General features: G+C 39.6%; 2 protein-coding genes and 1 long non-coding RNA gene across 3 annotated transcripts; 2 read left to right on the forward strand and 1 right to left on the reverse strand.

Moving 5' to 3' along the window:
- The first annotated feature begins 773 nt into the window (after window positions 1-773).
- btg4 (B-cell translocation gene 4) lies at window positions 774-5,246 on the forward strand. The gene is made up of 4 exons (XM_080866674.1): window positions 774-1,199; window positions 2,771-2,908; window positions 3,882-4,161; window positions 4,475-5,246. Exons 1-4 carry the CDS (start codon window positions 1,027-1,029, stop codon window positions 4,676-4,678), a joined length of 795 nt encoding a protein of 264 aa, XP_080722800.1. The 5' UTR covers window positions 774-1,026; the 3' UTR covers window positions 4,679-5,246.
- Window positions 5,247-10,951: 5,705 nt separating this feature from the next.
- On the forward strand, window positions 10,952-17,641 carry LOC308387500 (heterogeneous nuclear ribonucleoprotein A/B-like). Its single transcript, XM_080867607.1, has 9 exons — window positions 10,952-11,103; window positions 12,592-12,782; window positions 12,922-13,090; window positions 13,292-13,450; window positions 13,965-14,096; window positions 14,466-14,571; window positions 14,781-14,927; window positions 16,365-16,455; window positions 17,284-17,641. The coding sequence occupies exons 2-8, from the start codon at window positions 12,616-12,618 to the stop codon at window positions 16,433-16,435; spliced, it is 951 nt and encodes a 316-aa protein (XP_080723733.1). The 5' UTR covers window positions 10,952-11,103; window positions 12,592-12,615; the 3' UTR covers window positions 16,436-16,455; window positions 17,284-17,641.
- A 2,015-nt stretch (window positions 17,642-19,656) lies between these two features.
- Window positions 19,657-23,019, reverse strand: LOC308386730. Its single transcript, XR_013969846.1, has 3 exons — window positions 22,899-23,019; window positions 21,623-21,748; window positions 19,657-20,271 (listed from the first exon to the last, which is right to left on the reverse strand). It is a non-coding gene; the product is annotated as an uncharacterized lncRNA (long non-coding RNA).
- Window positions 23,020-25,973: the final 2,954 nt, after the last annotated feature.

Raw genomic sequence — 25,973 nt, forward strand, 5'->3', positions numbered from 1 at the left:
ATAGTCAGGTGACAAAATAGGCTGTTCGTGAACGCCAAACAGATGAATAACAAAAATATATGTATTGTTCTTTTTCCTTGCAAGCTACATATTTATTGTATAAAAGTAAATAATCAATTACAAGCATGATTAGAGTCACATTTAAAATACAAAATAGGCTCGATGTAATCACTGACTAACAACTCCAGAGGTAAATATCTTGCTAGGATTATGATGAGCTGCTAGTCTATCATGCATATTTCTAGAATCACTCTAGAAACATGTATGTCTCTGGACTGTGGGAGGAACCACGGAGAACACGTGCAGGTATAGAACATCCAAGCTCCACAGAGAACGGCCCCAGAACCGTCTTGCACAACAGTATCACCATAAATAAGTGAAAGTGATTTTAAATGAAACTGACTCAACAAAATAAATATAAGTTGTAAAAACAACTTTTTCAGTCTTGCACCATCATCAGAAATGCCTCTCTTCTTATGTGCTGATGAGCTGAGAAATGTAAATATTCTCTCTGCTTGGGCTTTATGGACAGATTTAATGTAGAAGTCTGTTCCTGCTGCACAGAACTGTTCACACATTTCATTGAATTTGGGGCATTTTAACATTGAAGAAGTGCAGACAGGGCGTTGTTTACATTTTAACCCTGAGAGGAGTCATTAAGTAAATCAGCATCAGCTGTGGCAGCTGGTCGCACAGCTGAACGGTGGTTTTATTAAAAACTCTTTTAGAATTTGATTTGAGTGAGGTTTCACTGCTGAGAAGGGTGCTGCTGCGTTTGCACATTTAGATGCATGTGGATATATTTGTGTTTTGGTGTCTTTGATGAAGCTGCCTTACAATTCAAGCTGAGTTCTCTGTTGAGCTTCAGCAGCAAATATGTTTGCTTGAATTGTTTGGTTTGGTTTCCAGTTTGCTCTGGATGTTTTTATTTTCTGTGGTACTAGGATCCCTACATGCGTTTTATCTGAAGAGATAATTTTTTTAAAATTACGGTTTCAGTTTGCTGTGCTCGGTAAGTGTGTCGCCATGAAGGAGGAAATTGCTGCCGCTGTGTTCTTTTTGGCTCGGCTGGTGAAGAGATACGGATGTCTGGACAATGACAGCAGAGAGCGCTTTGCTGCTTCCCTCACCTCCCTTCTGTTTGAGAACTACAAGAACCACTGGCACCCAAGTGCACCCGCCAGGGGTCAGGCCTACAGGTCAGTAATCCAAAAGCAATTTTTTTTTTTTTCTTTTTTTTTTGGTTGTTTCAAAATGGCTGAAGGTCCTGCTTCCCTTTTAAAAATGAAAAGTTAACCAAACATAATATTAAAAATTAAAACTCAATTAAATTTAAGAGGAAAAACTTTGTTTCAAAGCTTGAATGTGTATCCATTTGGCACTCTCCTTTTAAGTTGTATGGATTTACTATAAGACAAGTTGGTTGGGGACCCACAGGAAATCAGATTATTTGATCAGAAATAAATGGTTAAAAATAAAATGATTTAAGTATTTTTCAGACTGGTGGCTTATGTACATGTACTGCATCCAGAGTGTTATTGCAGGCATGTTAACTTTGAACATAAACTGCCTTGAGGTGACTGTTGTTGTGATTTGGTGCTGTATAGATAAAAATGAAGTGGCTGAGTTGGAGCCTGAGAACCTTTTTGTAGTGAACAGCTGTTTTGTAAAGTATCTATCCTTAGGTAAAGGTCTCGCTGCTGAAATAATGTTAAATGTTTCTCAGTCAAAATTCTTAATGAATATGTTTGCTTTAGTAACTTTATGTTATTTTGTATATTTTGATACAATTACTGATTTTATTTTTAATGAATGTCACTTTAATGTTGCAGCTGCTGATTGTATTAAATGTACTTGGCTATAAAGTATCCAAATCTTTAAAATTGTAAGGTTATGAAACTCTTTCTGCCTTCAGAAATGCAACAAATATTATGAACCCACTTTGTAATTGAAAGTATTGATTCTTTACTTAAAATACCAACTGTTATACTTGAGTTATTTAACCTTGTAAATGATCAAAACACCTGGAAAAACACTTGTAATGCTCCACTCTACTGGCCTCAGTAAGAAGCAGGACTGCAGCTCTCAGGTTTATTCACAGGAATATAATGGATATCAATCTAAATGTTGGCGGGTTAATTTTAAGCTTTGCTCAGCTGCTCAGAAAAATGCTTGACTTAGAATCTGCTCACTTTATCTGAGCAACCAAAGGAGAGGTCTGAAGACTCAAAGTACAAGACTCCTTACGGTGGTGCAGGGAGTAGAAACCAGCACAATAGAAATACATTTGCATTGCAGCTGTGCTTAAGTAAAGTACTGGAGTAAATGCACAAAGTTGCGTTCCACTGCTCACTTTGAGTGGTGCTAGACCCTGTAATATTAGGTGTTGTTGTGGGAAATACCCCCCCCCCCCCCTCTTTTTGTGCTCTAATTAAAATAAATGGGGCTTGCATTGCACACTACAGGCGACTCTATAGTTCAATATTCTGCATTTTCTCATTTGATTCGGGACATAAAGAAATCGTACAATTTTAGGATTCATGAAAGAGATCTTCAGTTTGTTTTTGTACCATTTAAAGAACTAATGTGCTGATGCTATTCCTAATTGTCTGGCTTTAAACCACCTTTAACTGGCACCAACTACTACTCTTCCATCTATATTTTAATTGGATTTTTACTGGACTTGATATCTTGGTGACATGTGAAATTGCAACACTATTAAAAAAAAAAAAAAAAAAAACCTTTCTTTGAGCTGCCCGGTGTTTTTCAGGTGTCTGCGTATGAACAGTGTTCGGCTACAGGACCCGGTGCTGGAGCAGGTCTGCGAGCGGAGCGGGGTGAGGTACGAGGACCTGGGCCTGCCCCAGGAGCTGACAGTGTGGGTCGACCCTGGAGAGGTGTCCTGCAGGTTTGCTTTAATCATTAGTCACCTTGCATTTGTGCGACGCTGCAGGTTACATTGTTTCAAAGTCCTCAGTCCTTTTTGGTTTCACATCTAACTTACTAACCAGATGGTGATATCATTAAGACATGAATAACCATTTATTTTAATGTCAGTTTAAAAGCAGAGTTTGAAGTAAATGCTTAATTATAATCTAATTATTGATCATCCACACAGTGACAAGACTTGAGGAACAGTGCAAATAAATTGGTCTAATCAACTTTTTTTTATATGGCTCAAACAGGTGGTGATATGATTAGTTAGCAGTGTCTTCATGCCAAAGCTAGAGCTAACAAGTGGTTCAGCGAGTTACAAACCTAATGTTGAATCAATAAAACGAGTGTCTTTCTATAATACACAAAATCTTTATCTCAACTTCTCCTAGACCACCAGGAGTTAACAGCCAAACTGAAGGTTCTTATCTATATCAATATACCATTGCATTGGCTGACAACCATTTAGCACGAAGATAAAATGACCTGTTTTTTGTTAACTATTTTACCTTGTGCATCTACCACACCTATAGTTGTAATTTCATTTTTACAAATAAGCATCGGATTACTTGTAATTAAGTTTGTCATGGGCATGTACTAATATATTCATAGTTGTGTACTTGATCATTGCTGCTAAGGGAAGGAATGGATTGTGACTGAAAAGGGCTGATTTGGCTTCCTTACTGGAGCTTTTTTTTTGTCCTGATTTCCTGCCACTAAACTAAAGATATGTGAAGCACATGAGTCGGGCTGATGTTGTCACAGCTCTGGCAGGTTTCTAGAACATTAGGACAAGGAGTGGTGGGGGAACAAATGTTTAGAGCAGTGTTAAGGTGGAACTTCTGGCCTCATAATGGAAAAGCCCTTTATTGTCATTGTACATGTACAAAGAAATCGTGAAACCTGAATTTGCCGTCAGTTTCTAATTTTCTTTTGAATCCCTGCAGGTATGGTGAACACAGCAGTCCATTCTGCGTCTCAGTGGTGGACAACTGTCGGCGCGGTGATGGGGAATTATCCCGCCGCATCCATGAAGCTGTGGAACGGGCGAGTCTCGAGGTCCCATCAGGAAGCTCATCAGATGAGGATGAAGATGGAGGTGGAGACAACAGCATGAGCATGAGTACCAGCAGCAGCAGCCTTTCAACCCTCTGCCCTCAAATCCCACCCATGAACAGTGAACCCAAAACCATTCCGACTGTTAGCAACCCCAACAGTGTTTACAGGGTGAGTTCAATATATGAAATGCAGGACAATTTAAAGCCTCCCAAGCTTGTTTTATGACGATGATGATGGTAGTGTTTTATATCTTAACATATTCATTCTCTGTAAGCTCATTAACATGAGACTTGGAAAAAGTAGGCTTCCTGAAAGTGCAAGTTGATTGACCATCTTCAGGAGCAGGTTTTTAGCCAAAAAAATAAATAAAATGTAATTCTGCTGAATAACATTTTTAAAGCTAGAGCTTTGCAAAGTATTTTTAGTAACTTCTCTAAGAGATCTCAGGTTTTCTAAATGACTTTGTTGTACCTGTCTTCAGTTCAGCGAGTTCTCTCCAGGTGCCCCTCAGAGCTGGCTGAGGGAGAAGCGGAAAGGCTTTCCAGGAGACATGTTCCCACCTCATGGCGCTCCTGCTGGAGCCCACTTCTCAAGCCAGAAAGGCTTCAGATCCTATCGAGCCACGTTCACCTTCACTGGGCCTCGTGTTGACAAGTACCACTGGGTCAGCAAATCGCGATCCTAGCCTTAAAGCTACAAACCAGAATCTGGTTCCTGCTGATGTCGGATTTAGGCCACACACTTTGTACATCTTTTAAAGGATAAGCTTATTTGTACCTGATTTAAAGTAATGCTGTTTAAGTATGTTTTTAAGATGTGAAAATTGATATTTTAAATAATTCTTCACTCTAATTGTCTTTTTTAAATTAAAGTGTGAATAAAGTAACATTGACCTGTCATTGAAAAGAAATAAATAGATTCATGCCAGCTCTACTGGCCATAACATGTCTTGTTTTGGTTTTTTCTCCCTCTCTTAAACAGTTTTAGTTGACCTAACATTTAGGACTTTTAGATAAAACATCCAAAAGTTCTTTGAAAAACACTGAATCTATATTTACCTGTAAAGCGGGTCAGTCTGGAAGGAAATACAGCTGCGCTGGTGTGTGTGGTGGTTGTACTGGTAGTGTAGTTAGTGATTAGCGTGTAAGAACAATCAGCTAACGACACTGCCTATACAGCCACCCCAATCACACTGACCATCAGAAACTTGTAATCTTGCAGTAAATGCTTGTTGTAATAAAATGTATATTTTTGTCCCCTTTAGCTTGCCTTTTGTCAGTTTCATTTTTACTCTTCATTGAAGGCCCTTGTGCAGTGTCTGGTCCTGGTGTCACACCTGCAATATTTTTAGCAGAAGTGCAGGAGACCCTTTTCTTGCATAAACCTTGTTTCTGATACCTTACGAGATTGCCCATCTGCATCACTGAACGGCACAGGAAATCATTCCTGAATTCGGCCATCTCTCTCTGCAACCCATCCAACTAAGCAGAGCGTGCAATAGATGCACAACCTTAACATTTGCACATCCTCTACAGTGAAAATAGTTATATAGTTACAATTCCAATGTCAATCATATATATATATATATATATATATATATATATATATATAATCTGCGTAATATTCTGAGATTTTTATAATTTTTGTTATATTTTGTAACTTTGTATTTAATTTAGTTCAGTCAGTTAACTGGAACCACATGTGATTTTCCCACTTCTTAAAAAACAAAACCCCCCACTCACACCTTCCTTCAGGTAACATCAATAAAGCACATCGTGGGATGGGGCAAAGTCTCACAGTGGTTTCACCTTTAACCCCCAGTGACGGTAATGACTCGTTTTTGTTTTGTTTGTTGATTTTGTTTTTTCCCCCCAGACCTTGGCTCATGTGATGACTCGCATGATGAATAGCAGGTCAACGAGCTGCCAATACCTGGGACTGTCTGCCTTTTATTTTTAGAACAGAAGTGTTTTGGATACAAAGTGAAATGTCTTCACAATCTCAAGCAGCCAGCTGCCCACTTTTTTCAAGCTCTTATAATAACCAATGCTTCCTCTGACAGGATTTTTTTTTCATAAATCCTCCAATGGTGTGCAGTGGTTATCCCAGAAAGCAGATTATGTTTATCTGGAAGTTGTTCTGGTGGTTAACATGTTTTACAATTAAACTGTTGCTGGTTCAATTCCGGCCAAAGACAAAAATGTCTTCATTATTCATTATGAAGCGTATCTGGCATAAAACTATTTGAATCAAACTTGCAGAGCTCCTGTAGTGAACCTTTGGGCAAAGGAGCAGCCAGAAGTAGCTTAAATATGTTGTTTAGGGCAAATGAGTACATGCAAATTACAACACAGTTTTACAATGTAATAGTGTGTGTCAAAAATAGCTTGAAGCATTAGCAAATGCCATTTTCATGTTTAGTAAATGTAAGGGTACAGGGAGCAGATTACTCAGACTGGAAAAACAGGGAATCTGTAACCCTGTTCTGACCAGAAGGTGCCGGATCTGTTTATCAAAACATCCAAAATCCACCACTTAATCCATACGCACTTTATAAATCCCGACAAGCAGAAGTGCAAAAAGCCTTTTTTTCATGTGATTAGCTCTGAGCAGTTACCAGGCAACCTTCAGACACTCCAGGAGGGAGCTCAATAAACTAGTCCTATACTTCTGTAAAAGAGTGAAGTCACCACTTTGCAAAGCCACGTCTATGCCTTCTAATGCATTTTTGCCGTGGAAAAAAAAGTTTGAATGAGTCACATGCAGTAAGAGATCATTATTAGAACAACAAAAGCAGTCACACTGTCTAAGACAACTTTTCTCACTCTTATACTTGGTCTTTGATAACAACGTATGGGCCTTAGCACCACAACCATACTTTTTGTGTGTGCGTATGTGCAAGAAACAGGTTGTGTCATGTTTTAATCTGTTTCTATAAAGCAATGACTTCTTAAAAAGTTAATATTTGATGTAAAGACAAAGTCTAATACGTAATTTTAGTTAAAATTAAATAACAATACCCACTCCAGTTAAGGATTTTTAACTTTTTTATTTATCCACATCTACAAATCTGGAAAATCCACATTGCAGGGAAAAGGAAGACAGGGACATAAAGCTCTAATTAGATTATTATTGCTGAGTGAAGATCCAAAAAGGGTTGAGGTTTGAGCCTGATGGCCTTTCCATCCTCCATTTCCAAAACAAACTCTTCAACTGGCATGTCAGTCATGTTACACATTTAGTATAGTGCATAATCATTACTTTGACACAACTGGATGGATTAAGTAAACTTGGAAAATATTTTTACTGAAAAAAAGTAGAAAAAGAAAGAATTTAGTCATGTTTAAAATGTGCTGCGTTCTTACCTGTCGTTGCTGCAGTTCTCGTTCTGTTTACAAGTGACCACTGCTGAAACATAACTGTCTCCACAGATACCCTTTACTGTGTGTGTGTGTATGAGTGTGTGTGTGCCCATGTTGTACGTGCCTCAACTTGCCCGATAAAGCAGTAAACAGTCGTCCTGACCACCAGGACTGGCACGTTTTGCCCTATTTACAAATCCCCAGCACTCTTGTGTTTTAAGTACATTTGTTTCTACCCCACATTATTTGGCTCTGGTGTAAATGAAGAATCACTCTCTGGCCTGTAACTATAGTTTAAACCTACTTTCCCTCAATTTCCTACAGATTACAAATCCTGAATGGAAAGATTTTCTTTAACACAGGGGTGGTGTTGCATGAGAACCTGGGGCTGTTGTGGAGGTTCTGCAAGAATAAGTTGACCTGAGTCCTGTTCACTATTATTTTTCTCTGTATGTGAGCTTTTTTGTGTGGGATGTGTCAAATGCTGAAAAGTGTGCTTTGTTGTATTAATGAATTATTGTGGGGGAAATTGACAGTGATACAGTAGTCATTAAAATTTGTTCAGAATTTGCTAATTTAATCAAATCAAATCACTTTTATTGTCACATCACATGTGCAGGTACACTGGTACAGGACATGCGAGTGAAATTCTTGTGTGCGAGCTTCACAAGCAACAGAGGTGTGCAAAAATACAATACCATAAGAACAAGCAAAATATAAGAATGGCTAAATCTGAGAGTTATATGAATAAATATATGTACAATATAAGAGTGTATGCATTACTGAATGTGTATACTAAATATGTTTTTCTACGTGTGTGTATATATAATAATAGTGTATACTTTATTGATCCCCGTGGGGAAATTATTTGTTTTTCTCTGCATTTGACCCAACCCCCAACCACTCTACCTACTGAACTATCCCTGCCCTCCTCGATTGGGCACCGTTCCCGGAGGCGCCAGTGGGTCAGTGCGCTGATCTCCTCCCTGTAAGCCGTCTCATCACCGTTGGTGATAAGACCCACCACTGTAGTGTCGTCCGCAAACTTCACAATGATGTTGGAATTGTTAGTGGCCGTGCAGTCATAGGTGTAGAGTGAGTACAGGAGAGGGCTCAGTACACACCCCTGTGGAGCACCAGTGTTCAGTGTGATGGGGGATGAGGTGATGCTGCCCAGTCTGACCACCTGGCGTCTGTCAGACAGGAAGTTAAGGATCCAGCTGCAGAGGGAGCTGCTCAGTCCTAGATCCTGCAGTTTCCTGTCCGGCTTCGAGGGAACGATGGTATTGAATGCTGAGCTGTAATCTACAAACAGCATCCTCACATACGTGTCTAATTAATGATGATTCATCTCATAAATCATGACACACTGCTCTCCTCTACATATGCTGCCTTTATAGGGTAAAAGTATTGGCATCAGCAATATTAGACCTATATTTGTATACGGATCAATGCTAAAATTTGCATTAGTGTAACACATCAATAAGTAACAGCCATGATCCACAAATGAAAAAACCTTCCCAGGAAGTGGACGGACAGTCCACCAAAATTATTGCAAGAGAGCATCAACAAGTCATCGAGGAGGTCACAAAAGAACCAAGAATAACCTCTAAAGAACTGAAGGCCTCACTTCCCCCAGTTAAGGTCAGGTCGTCATTCACCAATAAGAAAGAGACTGGGGGCAAAAATGCTATCCATGGCAGAGTTCCAAGACGAAACCACTGCAAAAGAACACAAAGGCTCGTCTCACATTTGCCAAAAACATCTTGATGATCCCTAAAACGTTTGGGAAAACATTCTGTGGATTGAGGAGACAGAAGATGAACTTTTTGGAAGGTTTAAGACCTGTTACATCTGGTGTAAAATTAACAGATTTCAGAAAAAGAATATCATACCAATAATCAAACATCGTGGTGGTAGTGTGATTGTTTAGGGTCACTTTGCTGCTTCAGCACCTGGAAGACTTGCCATAAAAAACCTATAGTTTGTATATATTCTGCATGTACTGTCTATTTGTGTGTGTGTGTGTGTGTGTGTGTGTGTGTGTGTGTGTGTGTGTGTGTGTGTGTGTGTGTGTGTGTGTGTGTGTGTGTGTGTGTGTGTGCACAAACTTGGCCAAAGACAGATGATTCTGATTCTCAGCAAGTCCACCTCTAAAAGGCTAAAAAAGAAGGAGAAGAAGAAGAAGAAGGCAAAGAGTGTGTAGTCAAAGTTCAGACTTAAACCAGATTCAGGTGCTTTGGCATGACCGTAAACAGGACATTCAGGTTCAAAAACCCTCCAATCTGACTACATTAAAACAATTCTGTAAACCAGCGGTCCCCAACCTTTTTTGCGCCACGGACCAATTTACGCCCGACAATATTTTCACGGACCGGCCTTTAAGGTGTCGCGGATAAATACAACAAAATAAAACTAGTACCGTACCGAAAAAAAGAAAATTTATTCATAACACACGTGAAAAGACCCAGGAAAACCGAGTAAACGATAAAAACGATAACAAAATAACGCTGAAAACCGATAAAAACCCTGAAAACTATACATTTCACACCTGAGCCTCAACTCTCGCGGCCCGGTGCCAAACGACTCAAGGACCGGTACCGGTCCAAGGCCCGGGGGTTGGGGACCGCTGCTGTAAACTGCTTGCTTTTATGTTGCTTTTATTCTGCTGTGTACAGCAGGGGCGTCAAACTCAAATACACAGTGGGCCAAAATTCAAAACTGGAACAGGGCTAACGTTAATATTTATTGAAATATATTTATTCCTCCAGATATAAGAATGAATCTTTTCTTATGGACTCAAACACGTTTTGCTGAAAAACTGAATATGGAACATGCAAAGCTTAATACTAAACAATATATATATTAGCTGTATAATACCAGTAGGCCAGCTCTAATAGTAATTTGGTATGGCTTCGCGGGCCAAATGTAATTAGGTTGCGGGCCAAATTTGGCCCACGGGCCAGAGTTTGACACCTATGGTGTACGTGACCTTGAGTGTTTTTGAAAGGCGCTTTCAAATAAAATGTATTATTATTATTAATTCTACAAATAATAATTGGCAAAAAAAACCCTCCACAGCAATGTGAAAGACTTATTAGTTCTCGCTACCATGGGTTGTACAACCAGTTATTAGGTTTAGGGGGCGATTACTAATTCTCATAGGGGCATTTTTCCCATTAATAAATAAAATCACCATTTAAAAACGGTATTTTTGTTTTTTCGTAGGTTATCTTTGTCTAATATTAAAATATTATTGATGATCTGAAACATGTTAGTGTGACAAATATGAACAGTACAAAATGTCTTCTTTAATCCCTGATGTCGCAGAGGATCGTAACAATGTAGCGAAGCTACAGTACAAACATCGGTTTCACTTTTAAAGCTATTTGTAGCCGACTAAAATGAAGCTACGGAAACACACATTAGTATTATTCACGCTTTTAAGCCTAGCATGTTTAAAACGTTTCTTTTGAGACGCCACTCTAAAAAGAAAGCAGAACACAGGAAGCAGGAAGGACGTTTGGCTACTGAATGTGGCTTTTGTCACAGCGGGCGAACAGTCAACCAATGATCCAACGCTTTTAACTTCAAAAGGGTCGCTTTCGTCCAATCACGCATGTCGACATTACGACGTGGTTGTTTCTTGGTCACATCCGGTCATATATATGTTGCCACGAGTTAGCGGCGAATTTGGAGCGTGTCCATTTTGAACAGCCACTCGGCGTCCCCGGTATTTTCAGTCAAAGTAAGAACACGTTTTTATTGTTATTTTGGGTAATAGCAAATATAAGAGTAGTAAATAGAAACTGTAGGAGTTCCGGTTTATATCGTGCTTATTTCCATCGTGATTCTTCTGCGGCGACCATTTTGTTCGTGTGCGGTGTTTTCTTGTTAGCCTGTAAGCATGGCTAGTTCGTTAGCTGCAGCGTGCTAATGTGCGTTAGCGCGGCTTTTGCACGCTATGAGTCTCTTGTTCTCTTAATGATTCTCATCCGTTGTGCATAATGGCAGTTTTTAAGTGCACTTTATATCATCTAAACGGTTTTTGTGTTTGGTTGGTTGCCCATCTGATAGCCGGGCCTGCTGTCTGCCCCGAGCGGTAACGGAGCAAAGCGCGGTCCGCTTAAACGTTTGGACAACATGGAAGACTCACGCTCTTTCTTTCCTTTCAACCGCGGCTGTGGGGTCACTGGTGCACGCACAACTGCGTGTAACTGTCTTATTACTGATGATGGTCGGTGGTGTGTAAATAATAAATAACCTGCCGATATATGGCGCCATTGCAATGATCGGACTAACGCTTTAACTTAAAATTAGCATTCAGTTAGCATTATGTATGAGGCTCTTTATTAGCATTCCGATTTATGCTCAATATTCTCTGAAAATAGGGACGAATAGAAATATCTTTAGGCCGTGTTTCGGCTCTCCTTATACAGTAATTTCCAAACTCTGGGAAAAAATAGTTTCTATTGCTACTTGAATTTAAATGAGTACACTCTTTGTGTGTATCTGTTTAGAGTTAATTAGTTTTTATCCCGGGTGTTTTTAAAGCCATGTGCCTATTCTGTTGTTTTGTTATGATGCTATTGGTTATGTTTAACTATTTTAACAAAGGACCTTTAAAACTATACATTTTAAAATGTAGGATCCTAAAAATCACTAGAAATTAAGATGTAAAGTAACAAATGTTTAAAATACTACACACTATTAGTTGATCACAGAAGATCAACTAATAATATAGGACTAAAACCATACATTTATTATACGCTAGTAAAAGCCATTCTGTAGTTTAAACGTCAGTATTTTCAGATGGGAAGTGCTGCCTCGTTTTTTGTTTTGGTTAAACTTTGCAGTTAATAGATCATAGAGGATCCTTTTGGTAAATAAATCAACAGCATTTTAGAAGTTCTGCCTGTTGCAGAGTATGTAATGTACATTTAAGTATGAGTGAGTTTAAAACCAATGTGAGAGCGACTTAAAGTCAGCATAAGTGTGGCTGAATTTTAAGCAGTCTTATTTGAACAAATTAGCAAGTGAGAGCAAAGATGGGATCAGGTAGTGATATGAACAAAAGGTTTCTTGTCCTTGTTGAAGAGTATTTATAAAGCATCAAAAACGTAAAGAAAACAATACCGCTTCCAGTTAGTGTTGTGCGTGAATTGATAAATGTTGGTTTAATGTAGTCTGCTACCTACTTCTCCAATCTCTCAAACTTTGTCCTGTCCCATCTCAGTCATTTGAAGATCCCACCGTCAGAATGGCAGACGCTGACAACCTGCTCATGGAGACATCAGAGCAGAACGGCAACGAGGGAGAGGAGGAGCAGAATGGAGCTGAGCTGGAGCAGATGGCCGGGGACGAGGAGCAGGACAACAACACAGATGGCGGAAAGATCGACGCTAGCAAAGGAGAGGAGGATGCTGGGTGAGTGTCTGGTTGGACTGTGGTTGGCCACATGTGATGTGTGCGAGGATCTCGTGCTGGCATGATGAGCCTTGGGAAAATAAACTGTGAAACCTTGTAAATGAAGAAATGTTAGCAATGTCTACATGTAATTTTACAGGAAAATGTTCGTGGGCGGCCTCAGCTGGGATACGAGTAAAAAGGACCTGAAGGATTACTTCAGTAAGTTCGGTGAGGTGTCAGACTGCACCATCAAGATGGACTCAAACACTGGCCGATCCCGAGGCTTTGGTTTCGTTCTCTTCAAAGACTCTGCCAGCGTGGATAAGGTGACTCCCCTCGTAACTGAGCATAATTTCATCCCGAACGGGCTCCAGAAGCTTTTATGGGAGAACGGTTCTTAGTAATATAAATGAATCATATGCTAATCAGCCACACTGCCTTGTCTGCATTATTAGTCATCTCTGTGATGATGACTCTAATCTCTGTGCTGTTATTGTCTGTTAATGGTAATATATCTGTATCCACAGGTACTCGAGCAGAAGGAACACAGACTGGATGGACGCAATATCGACCCTAAGAGGGCGATGGCTATGAAGAAGGATCCTGTCAAGAAGATCTTTGTTGGGGGTTTGAACCCAGAAGCAACTGAGGAAACCATCAGGGAATACTTCGGCGCCTTTGGAGAGGTTGGTTTCAAATAAAATGTATTTTAAATATCTGCGGTTAGAATGCAGCAACCACTGCATCTCTCTTGTATGTTGAGTCTTCTTGGTTAAGTGTTTCCAGAGTTAAACTTGGGTAGATGGCAGTATCATTTTTATTCTCCTGTACAAACTCCGTGGATATGTTTGAGAGCCACTGACTTGCCCAACTTTGTACACTCATGCAATTCAACACATTATTTACAGTTTTAATCCTGTTCTTACCAGCTAAACTGGTCTAAGCCATAAATTAACCACATGTACATCACCACTGGCCAGTAAACAACAAAGTTGTAGATTAATTTGAGGAAGTCATCCTGTTAAGGATAAATAATAACTGAGATATTCTGGCACTTGTTTGTGTGTTTGAAGTTTGACTAAATGATGTGGCCGACATTTTTAAAGCAGAGATAATTTACTCCTCAGACTGTCATACTACATGCACCGTATTTGTTGTTTCTGATCAAAATCTTTTCTCCAATCCTCCCTTTTTTTTCAGATCGAAACCATTGAGCTCCCAATTGACCCCAAATCAAAGAAAAGGAGGGGATTCATCTTCATCACATACAAAGAGGAAACCAGCGTAAAGAAGTGTCTGGAGAAGAAATACCACAACATCCAGGGTGGCCGGGTAAGCAGTTATTCCAGAAGTGCTGATGTACAGCTGGAAATCAGCTTAAATTCTTCTAATCAGCTACCTGGTGGACAGTGCAGCCTCACCTGTGATCTGCTTTGGTGAAGAGTGACAAAGATTAAGCCACTACAGATTAACTTGTTGCAAACTGATGTTTGACCAAGTCAGTAGTTAAACCCTGAGTTAATGCTTGAGATGTTTTTGAAATTTACAACTTTGAGTTTTCTCTGTATACACATGGGAAGTGGGTCACTCTTTAATTGCAAATGTTTTTTATAAATATCGCAAGGCGGTTTTAACGTTAGTTTTGTTTTAAAGGCCACATAAAGGAGAGAATGGATTTTTCAGTATGTATATCTCTTTTAGTGTGAGCTGAAAATTGCTCAGCCAAAGGAGGTGTACCAGCAGCAGCAGTACGGAACAGTGCGTGGAGGTGGCTATGGAGGAGGCCGAGGAGGCAGGGGCCGTGGAGGTAAATGACGATGATCACCCTCTTCCTTTCTGGATTTTCTTGTTTGTTTTGAATCTGTATGATCGGGTAAATGCTAAGAGGCTAGGTCACTGTTGACAGCACGTTTTAGTGGTAATGGGTATTAATATGTAATTTGGAACTTCTCGTGTACTTCTCGAGTTGGATGATATTGAAGTTTAGACCAAACTCATGTGCACTTTGTGTTTCAGGTCAGAGCCAGGGCTGGAACCAGGGCTATGGAAACTACTGGAACCAAGGATATGGCAACCAAGGCTATGGCTATGGTGGATATGGCAACTACAGCAACTATGACTACTCTTCTGGTTACTACGGATATGGTCCTGGATACGATTACAGTAAGTGCAAACATGCAGACGAGTTGTAACTTGGAGTAACAGTTAACACATCGAAGCCCAAACCTGAGGTGTACGCGTCAGTACTGATTGTGATTGTTTCCCCTTACCCCGCCCCCACTACAGCCACAGTACAAGAGTAAACTGCTTGATGTAGCCATGCCAGTACTTCTAGACCTTTGAGCTGTTCCACTTGCTCTGATAAACTTGCTAACATAACGTTTAAGATGTTCATTTTTCCCTCAGTTATATTCCTATAGATGCATAAAGTTGGTGCTGCATTAACCCTTTAAGACCTACCATAGAACCAAGTCCGCCAGAGCTTATATTATATTTTTACATGGTGTAGTGCCATTTTTGGGAGCATTTCAAGTTGCTATACATCAATACAACTGTTATAGCCCAGATTTTAATAATATGTATTCATTAAGTGCATAGTAATTACATAAATTGCAAAAAAGTGCAATAAACTACAAAAAAATTGAAAATCGTTTTTGCTTTTTTAACATATTTCTAGTTAGAGAAATTTAAGAGGTTTATCCCTCAAAACTGTAAATACAAAAAAGTTGCACAAAATAGTTTCCCACCACAGGAAATTTATTTTGAGTGTCTTCATAGTTTTATTTTTGAAATACACCAATTTTTATACACTGCAGGAAAAACGAAAATAAATATTATACTGCAAATTTGCAAAAAAGCAGCATATGCATCAAAATAAACTATTTCCAGCAGTGCAATATGAGTCCTAAGCATCCCAGAAACGACACAGAAAGTCATAAAGTCAAAGATAACTTTTAAAAACAGTATAGGCCCTGTGGCCCTGATGGTAAAAAAAAAAAAACCCACGAAAATGACGTCGCTTCCGGTTTCGGGCAGGTAATGGCGGACATGCAAAAGTTCGTGCTGACGTATATTCCAACATAGGAAGTGTTATGAACAGCTGATCGGCAAAGCGTGTTTCTGGAATATTATGTTTTTGTTGCTGCAAGTGCTTTTTATGCAGTTTTTGTAAAGCTATATGTGGGAGGAAACTGTGACCGAGGACAAGCTGATGGCATAAGATGTAAGTACAACTCCTCCGGTTTCATATGCAAAACAAATTATTGCGCTAGCTTACGTGGTTGCAGAGCTACCGGGATTTAAAAATAGTTATGCAAAACAGAGCGTGCCCGCTCCGACCGGCTCTAAAGGGTTAACAACCTAAAATTTGCCAAAACACATCTGGCTCGCGTTTCCTGGTTTGACTCTTGGAGTTTGCCTCGTTCCTGCCACCCATCTTTAGTGTTTAAGACATCATTGAGTGCCATGTTTTCTTCTCAAGCCTCTAGAGTGTAGTTTGGGGAGCCGGAGAACTGGGTTCCTGTCCTGCTCTTTACTTAACACTCAAACATCATCTGTCAGATGTTGAGCTCTTGCTTTAATACTGCGTCTCCTTCACAGACCAGGGCAATGCCAGCTATGGAAAAACCCCAAGGCGGGGGGGACACCAGGCCAACTACAAGCCATACTGATGGTCACTTGGCAGTGCAAGGTATGACATTGCTACAACGCAACATGTGCGACTGTGTCCTAGTGCTACGTATTCCAGTTTAAACAGTGGATAGACTTATTAGACCCCCACTCACACCTTGCTGTTGTAATTTCAAGTTCGCATGAGTTCCCCTTTGATTTGACCTGTCATTGTCCCAAACATAGCTGTGGGGTCAGTCCTGGCTTTCACCAAATGGGAAAACATTCCTTTCCAATCGTCACCAGAAATGCCAGGCAGTTGGATTAAATATTGTGTTTTAATAATAGAACACAGGTCCCCAAAATGTTAGCTGTTAGGCAGCCACCTGCTGCTGACTGACTGCAGTTAGCATAAATATCATTGTTCAGGATTGTTTTACTGCTGGACACAGATGCCTGCAGACATAACTGATGACTAGTTGCTCTTTTGTTTTTATTTTTGGTTTCTTTTTAATGCAACTCCATTTGAACACCTGGAGGACACATTTACAGTTGGCGCTGTGTCTCAGCTGAGTATTTGATCATAGTAAACTGGCGAACATGTGGACGTCCTCCTGTAGCCTCATGCTCGTGTTAGTTCCTGCATCTGTTTGGGTCAGAGTCTAACTATTTGTACTTGAGTAAATTGGCTGCCAGGAGCATCTCTGCTGTTGAAAGTGAAATAGAGAGCACTTAGATGTTTCACTTGGCACTGAGCTACTAATAGCTGCTGTAAGTGGAGAACAGATTGAAGTTTTCAAGTTAAAATACTCATAGAAAGCTGTCTTTTTAAAAGTTTAATTTCCCTTTGAAAAGATTAGACTTTGAATGGTTTGTTCCAGCTGTGTCATTAATGTGTTTCACCCCTCAGTGATCCAGTGAGACGGACGGCTGGACGGACACACACTGGGCCAGACTCGACCTCTTTTATGACAGAAGACCATTTGTACAGAAAACACCAGAAATGTAACTTTTTTCTTTTCTTTTTTTGTTTTTTAAACCCTATCAGTTTTAGTTTTTATTTTTCCCTCGTGTTTTTGTTTTTGTTTTGTTTCCTCGTCCCCTTCCACATTTCCACCGGAAGTGTAATTTTTACTGTACTTTTTGGTACCTGTTTTGATTCTATTGTATTGTAAGGGTTGTATTTTACATGTTTGATGGCTTTACAGGTTGAAAATCTTGGCGCTGTAAAGGAGCTTTTTTGACAAATAAATACAGTTTTCAGTAAATTTTGTTCTGATGCTTCCAGGTTTTGGGGAGGAATATGAAACATTGAGTGGGTTTAGGATTAAAGTTCAAATGTCAAGGATAATGTTGATTATGGAATTCTTTTTCCCCCCCTCCCCCCCCTTTCTTTCCTCTTTGTCCCTCCTTACATGGATTCCAGTGTACCTAAGAAGGATTTTTAACTTGCCAGATTTCATCAGTTGTAAAACACAGGTTAAAAGACTGTTCCAGGCTGTTTGAACCCAACATCTGGAAGCCTGCGGGGTGTGTGGGATGTGCTGGGAGGGGAAATGTTTTGTCACTTTAGATCGTGTTCTTCATACGCCGTTGGTTTTAGAAATGACCGTTTCTGAAGTTAAATGTCTTTTTTTCTTTTTCTTCTTTTCTTGACGGACTTGAGGGCCAGTGTCGTCGTCTCAGCCAGTGTCTCTGGCATTTATTAGTAATAAACATTCTGGTTTGTAATGATCTTTGTATTTTTAATTCTTAATGTTACTGTTAATGGTCCAAGTCATTAGATAAAACTGTTTCAATAGAAACTGTCCAAAAAGGAAAAGGAAGTTTCCTACTGAACTACAATTGAGCCCCTGCGGTTTTTATTTTTCAGTCATTTGTGATTGATCCCAGTTTGACCTCAGCATGCCAATTCCAGGGAATCCCAAATCCAAACGTCTGTGTTCCCTGGATGTCACCTGGACCTCTGTCCGCACCATTATGTGCACGTAGATGCTTCATGCGTTACTTTTTTTTTTTTTTTTTTTTTTTTTTAATTCATCACTATTGATGCTTGGTGCATTAGGTGGCATTCTGTGATGATGATGAAGGATGCACCTTGCGTTTCTGCAGTTGTCTCTGTAGTTTGGTGTTGGGGCTTTGAACTGAAATGTGGCTGTGCGCAAACAAAATAAATGCGTTTTTAAAAAAAAAAAAAAAAAAAAAAATCAGGCCTGTCCCAATGATCGCTCAGATGTGGCTGAAGTTGAAGGAAAAACTGCCATGTTTTGTGGACTCCAGGTAAGAAAAGTAATACCTGACGTTCTCTTTGAAGCCTGAATGAAGAGACTAGAGTGCAAGTACACTACGGTAAAATGACGTCTTCCATGAGCTACAACTAAACAACGATGGCAAAGGCAGGGTGGTGCTTTTTGCACTTCAGCTGATAACTCCCTTCCCCCCCAAAGCTGGTATATTTTGTCTGTTTGTTTTTCCCGTGTTCATTCTTTGTTATACCTGGAAAAAAAATGAGCCATAATGAGCGTCTTGCAGGTAATAATTGTAGTTAGAATAATAACCACATTTTTATTGGAGACAGCTGGGCAACACCCAGAGCTATCGACTTTATTTTTCTCATCTTTGCTTAAATACCTAAAATGAAACAGTAAAATAAGCACAGTTTACTAAAATCAAATCCTATCCTTTTGGGAAGTGTTGTTAATGAAGTTGCTGTTTCCACTAAAAGCCACTAGATGGCGCTGCTGTTAAACTCAGCTCACACCATAGCGTGTTTCTCAGTCACAGGCGAGTTTAGACCCTTTCATCAGAGCACCCTTAAAAACAACTAATTAATAGTGTTAATAACACCGTATCTTAGTTTATTTTCTGGAATTATCTTTGTTCTCTAAATGGCGTTCAAAACATTAGCTAATGTAGCTTAAATCACCAGAGATTATTAGCTAACCTTCTGTTTCACTAGTCTGCTGGTATATCGGGAGTTGCCAGTTAGGGAGCTGATGTACTTATGAATTATTATAGTTTATTTTAAAGAAAAATCCTTTTCTGGTCGATTTTGTCTTCAGTGTTCAGATTTTGCGAGATGTATAGTCGTGTAACTTTTGCAGACACTGTCAACAGTGGAAAGTCCATTTTAGAATTACTCTGGTGTTTTAAGAGCATCTTGATTGTGGATAATTCCAGTTGAATGAAGAACAAAAACAAAGGTTTTCATCTGTAAAACTCCTGAACTGATGGCAAATGAAATTACTTATATGAAGCGAAAACAAACTCACAGGTACTTTAGCACTTTTTAATCCAAGTTTACAATCACCATTAACCCTGTACTTCATACACCTGTAGATTCAATTACAGGTCTTCTTTTAAACTTCGACTTCAGCAATGGCTGGTAGCACCGGGGCCTTGAATCTTCTGGTCTGTCTGCATGTGATGCGACAACTAGACTTCCAAACATAGACTACACCTGTCTGTCTTTCTTCTGGTCTGTTTGGTGAGGCTGCACCTTCCGATGTCTCTTTGGCTTTATCATCTTTTTCAAAGCCTGTCTTTCCATCCAGGGATGTCTCCCCACTGCTCATATCAAGAGTCCAACTTCTCATGGGGTCCTTACGGCAAATCCTAACCCTGACTAGAGTCTTATGCCCCTCTGAACTGGTGAAAATGGGTTGACGTGCTGAACCATCAGATTGTGAAAGCTGCCTGTTTGTTTTGGTCCCTTCATTGGGCCATCCTCTGCGGACGAGTCGGGCTGCCATGAGGAAGGAGTCAGCCTGGCTGTGCAGCATCTCAGAGCAGTATGACAGCGGCGGCCCGGGCACGGCCGACTTAGTGTCCCGGTCAGAAGGTGCTGGCTTACTGCTGCCTACCATCCTTCTGTTGTTACAAGTCGCCACCTCTGTTGCTGTAATACAGAAGGTATAGATGCACCAAAACATTATGAGTAGCCTCTTCCACAAAGACATAAACACTGACTCTCAGCCAAGAGTGACCTCAGCATTCTTTCAGTTTATTCGTAACTTTCTTTGAATTATGTTCACACTGCATGATAAATTATGGAGTGAACACATGGGAGACTGAAAAAGACAAAAAAAAAAAACCCACATTAAATAACAAAAGTCATATTTATCACCTCTATTTACGTCCAATATAGACATGTCCAAATATTAGCAATAGTGTCAGAAATCTGACACTCCACAATTCACAAGCTATTTTATAACACTGTCATTAAGTGTCCAGTAAGGTTTTTGTAATTAACTAAAAGTAAACTAAAACTAGATGTGAAAAAACATTTCAGTAAACTTAAATAAAAATAAAAACTGGACTTGAAAAACATTAAAAACAAACTGAAGCAATTTTGTGAACTTGGAAAACTAAACTAATAAAAACTAAACTAAAGCTGTGATTAGACAAATATTTTCAAAGTGATTGGCTGAAAGAATCTTTGTTGGTGCTGAAGGAAACTGCAGATACTTTTTACTCCGTCTCACTTTAACATCACAAAAGGGATGTAGGTATTAATCTGGAGGTAAAAAAAAGGGTGCTGGTGGTAGCACAACTTTTCTACTTGTGCAGCATTCAGATGAATCTTAGCTGAAATTTCTCTTCAATCAAAAAGAACATTTGTAGTTAGAAACATGTCAAATGCATTGTGGTGCTCGAACTTAAAAGCCATATGGTTCCCTTTCCCCCTGTTGAGCAGATATTATGTGGGGTAAAAGCTCTGGTTTGCTGCTGAACTCGGTCACCTTGGACAATACAGTTTTGTATTGCTGATAAAGAAAAGCCAGTGTTACATTGACAGTGGCTGGTCTGTAACCTGGATTGTGTCCAGGGCTTCTTCCTTCCTTGCTGTTTGCACTGATTGCACTGATATTTGGTCCCTGGTCTTTACTTTTGGAGTTCAGCAGGTTTATCTGCTGTGAACACGATTTCATGTTAGTGTCTGCTGAGCAAGCAAATTTTAAAAAACGGTTCTTGTACCAAACTAGCAGGGCTCAGAGCATCTCTGTCTGCCAACTCGACCCAGTTAAACATGTTTTTATCTGAACTTGTCTGGCTCTTATCTAGGGTGCATCTTATAGCTTTAATGCAGCTGCTGCTGAAGCAGTTTGTTTTCATTAATTCTCCAAGAGGTGGAGGCAGACGTCTGTAAGAGCAGCTGCAAGTGAGACCATGACAATAACAATGGCACATTGAAGCAGCCTTTCCTAGAATGTGGGGAACTTTACTTGAAGTTGTGAAGCTCACCTTACTGGAGGCTACTGAAGCTGGATGGATCTGCCCTGGAGATGCTGACAGCAGCCACACCGCCCAGGCGGAGGAGGGTACAGGGTGTGCAAGCTAAAAGATGGACCCCCAGGACCTCTGGTGAAAAAAGTCTTGGAAGAAAAAAAACAAAATAATAGAACTTAAAGATTAACTGAAAACAAGATTTAAGGCTTGATGCCAGCAAAGAACCACTTTTTAAGCACGACTGATACAAATTCCTGTACCTTCAGTAGATATTTAATGTCATAATCAAATATAATATTAAATGATATATGGTATAATGATCAACAAGCACATGCTGTCACTTTGGGAGCATCACCACAGTTCTGTCAATATTGGCAATAATAGCTAACTCCACACTGACAGTGTCACCTCCGGACTCTCTGCTAAGCGACCTATGGACACTGGCTGGATCTGCACTGTCACTGAAAGCAGAGGTTCTCTGTACTTTGCAGTTTTTACTTTGCAGTTAATTCAGGGGTTATTTTTCTTCTGCTTTACGCTTTTTAGTCAATATAATCCTTAAAATTCATTCACAGTGGTCGCAAAGAAAAAACACTTTAAAAGTTTTGGACTCAAATGTTCCCTTCAGACCAACTAACCTGCAACATTGGTCTGTGTTTGCAATCCTGTAAGCCTCGGTATATTTGTTTATTATTCAATACATGTATGCAACTCAATCAAAGTTGAGTTGATATCAAACATTGGATAAGACATTGGAATTTTTCAGTAAGACTGAATTATGCAGCCAAAAGTAATAAATTACTTCAGAGGTTTTCAGTATTTGACTCACCGTAGACAACAAATATATTTAGGTACATTTATGTAAAGACCCTTGATTTTTCCAGCCGTAAAGAAACTTAAAATAAAAACATGCTGTTAAGTAGACTGTTTCAGTCCAGACTGTGCCATTTTTTTCAGCCTCACTTTTGACGTAAACACAGTGTGAAAATCATACAGCAAGGTTATTATTAATCATGAGAAAAATATAAAATTTCAATAGAAAATCTGGGAAATTAATATTAATAATGCAAAAGTCAAATTCAACTTTAACTCTGAGTATTGTTTTTTTAACCACATTAATGAAACTCAGACTACAAGAAATGCATGATGATGATCAGCTCTAGCCAGACCTGTACAAAAGCATGCTGCTTTAAAGGTGATAATTCATCTTTAAATATTTAGATTATCGACAGTTATGTAGTTATCATAGAAGCACACTAATGCAAACTATGACGTGGGTGTGGGTTCAAGTTATACCAGATTTCAGTCGAAGATCCTCATTTTTCTCTGTGCTCTTCTTCGTCTTCTCAGGACTGACTGATCCACTTCTGCGTAATCTCGATCTGAACGCTTTTTCACCTCTCTCTCTCTCTCTCTCTCTCTCTCTCTCTCTCTCTCTCTCTCGCTGACTCCCACTCGTTCTCTCCTCCTCTCTGCAGCTCAACTACCACTAACAGAATTTAAATAAGAGGAAATGTGGCACTATAAACAGTTTCGTTAAAAAGTAACAGTGCATGAGGTGTTTACATACATACATATTGACTGTGCAAAAGAACAGCCCTGAAAAAACAAAAACTAATAAACACACAGTTTGCATTCTACATTAAAACCTGAAAGTTGCAGAAAATGATCTGAAAACCAGGACTCAAGGTTACGTCGTGTCCTTGCTCAGGTGCTAAACCTGCACGTATCTGTATTTTTAGCACAGCAATGCACAAAACCACGTAGCCCTGTCACACTGCAGCTCAGTGTTGCAAATAGTAAAAGTGAAAGTAAGTCTGTTGGCAACTCGTAAAAACAAAAACAAATGCTCTTTAGGCTATGTCCCAAAAAACAGATGTCATAAGCATATAACCACTTAATAGGATGTGTAAGCACATTAAATACTTGGAGTGCTTTCTTATTTTCACCAGTCAGATTAGTCCACTCAGCACCATAACTTAGTTCAGATTATGTAAAATGCATATTTCTCACCTTATTTACATTCAATATAGCATTAGCGTCAGAATTCAAAATCCATAATTCACAAGCTGTTTGCTAAAACTTTCTGTCTGCTGGGAAGGAGGACACAGTTTGAAAAGAGCTGCCTGCTGTGACTGGAAATAAGGTTTTCAGAGTAGCACAACATGTGATTGGCAGAAAGAATCTAAAAACCTAAGATGGAGTTGAGAAAAGTGCAGATATTCTTTTACTCTGTACCACTGGAAGTGCAGACGGCTTTAGTAACTGGGAACATCTTATATGCTTTGCGGTTTTTAAACATAGAAGTTTTTATTTCTCCTCGTTGAGCAGAGGCTGTTTACACTGGTTGCCAGTGAAAGCCATAAAGAACCGTTCACAGAGAGCATCTTTAGAGGCATGTTACATTTCTTTCACAACAGATTGCCTGTTTGAAAATTATAACCAAAGATGCTTGAGGATTTGACTTCTGCTTAACTCAGCAACCTTGGAAAGACTGTTTGGCATTGCTGATTAAAAAGAAAAAGAAAAGTCAGCATTATGTGACGGTGGCTGAACTTTAATCTCAGTGTGCAGGACTTCTGTCTTCTTCTCTGTTTGCACTAATGCAACATAACAACATGCCAGAGTGAACACGGTAGCAGGACCGCTGGAAATCAGGATGTTGGTTTCTGTTGAGCAACGGCATTTTGTAAAACCCGTTCTTGCGCCAGTCTGGCTTGGCCCAGAGCATCTGTGCCCGCATGAGACATGCTTTTCGATTGCCTCTTGTCTCTTATCTTGATTTTGAGTGAGTTGTGCCAGTTTTGCTAACATCCCAGACAGCAGTGTTTCTCAGAGAGTCGGATTTGATCTCAGACATTTTTTTTTTTTTTTTTGCGTTTGTTTTGAAAAAACTAAATAATACTATATGTTTTGTGACTTGAATCCATCATGTTGGACTGCAGCTGATAGTGGTCCTTGTTCTGCTCTGCTGCTTTGATGAGCTCAGCAAACTGGCAACACCTGCTGCAGGTTCAGATTAGATTAGAACTGCAGATCAAGGACAAGATAGACTGCAGAATAAAGGACTCGTGACAGTTGACTGACATCAAGAATTGACAAAATGGTAATCTGGGCAGGCTGTCACCAGGACAGCAGGAAAACCACCAGACTTTAAGGACTTGAGGAATCTGATTAGCTACAACCAAACCTTCAAAGGGAAAGCTTTGCCAAAACTACACCGACTGCATTATCAAATCTGATGATGAAAACAAAATCGTTAAATATTGTTAAGTACATGTCCATGTAAAGTCTGGTGGAAGAAGATGGACGTTTTGATGTTTCATTTGCTTTGCAGCCATCATGTAGCTTGTAGCTCTATCATGGATTGGCTGCTTAGACTAGTCTATTGTTTCTGAGTCGTACCACATAGTTTAAAGGACCAGCCTGTCTTCCAAGTCCCACCAAATCAGTTATGGCCTAATAAGTAAAACCTGTGGATGTTTTACAAGGGTGCACAAGAAATGCATTTCTGCAAAGGACAATCTGATCTACAGAGAGAATCACCGGCACTGGTCTTCCATCCATCCAGAACCTGTACTTTTCAGGGTTAGGAAACAGACATCTCTGCAGAGCCCTTACATCCCAGACATAAACTATTTAACCCTGCTGCCCTCAGGCAGGCGCTACAGAGCACTGTTTACTAAAACCAGCCATCACAGAGATGGTTTCCTCCCTCAGGGTGTCTCTCTGATGAACACTGTGAAATAACCCACTGCTCTATCATTCAGGTCATATGTACAGTGCACTTCTTAGTTTTGCACATATAGTTTCTTAAGACTTTCTGCAATTTGTCTTTTCTTAATAAAACCTTTCTTTTTTTGAACCGGAACTGAAATTAGATTTTTTGTTTGTGTGCACAAACTTGTCCAAATAAAGACAATTCTGATTATCTTTAATGTCTGGTTGCTACAGAGGCTGTATTTATTTCTTGTCACACAATAGCTGCTTTGGCAGATTTGGATTTGAACGCTTCTTTGCTTTAGCAATCTTACTCTCACTATTCCCTTACGTTGTGAACCCCATTTTAGACAGTGTTTGTAGGTTTACCACAAATTTGAAGTTGTATTGTTTCAGTCTCATCATTTAGTATGTTGTGACTGTAAGTACACATGATCAGCTGGGTAACTCTCATGTGCTAGTGTGAAGGTGGAATTCAGAAACTTGAAAGCAGCAAGGCTGACAAGTCTGTACAGTTCAGAAAAGGCTACTAAAACAAAGAAGAAACATCTTGTTTATGTTGGGCATTAAACATACAGCCCATAGCTTTTTATTCTTTTCCCTCTGCTGCATGCACTTGGCCTGTTTCCAGGTGTTGAACAAGTCGAGAAC

Source organism: Rhamphochromis sp. 'chilingali', assembly GCF_963969265.1.
Source record: "Rhamphochromis sp. 'chilingali' genome assembly, chromosome: 19".
Classification (NCBI taxonomy): domain Eukaryota; kingdom Metazoa; phylum Chordata; class Actinopteri; order Cichliformes; family Cichlidae; genus Rhamphochromis; species Rhamphochromis sp. 'chilingali'.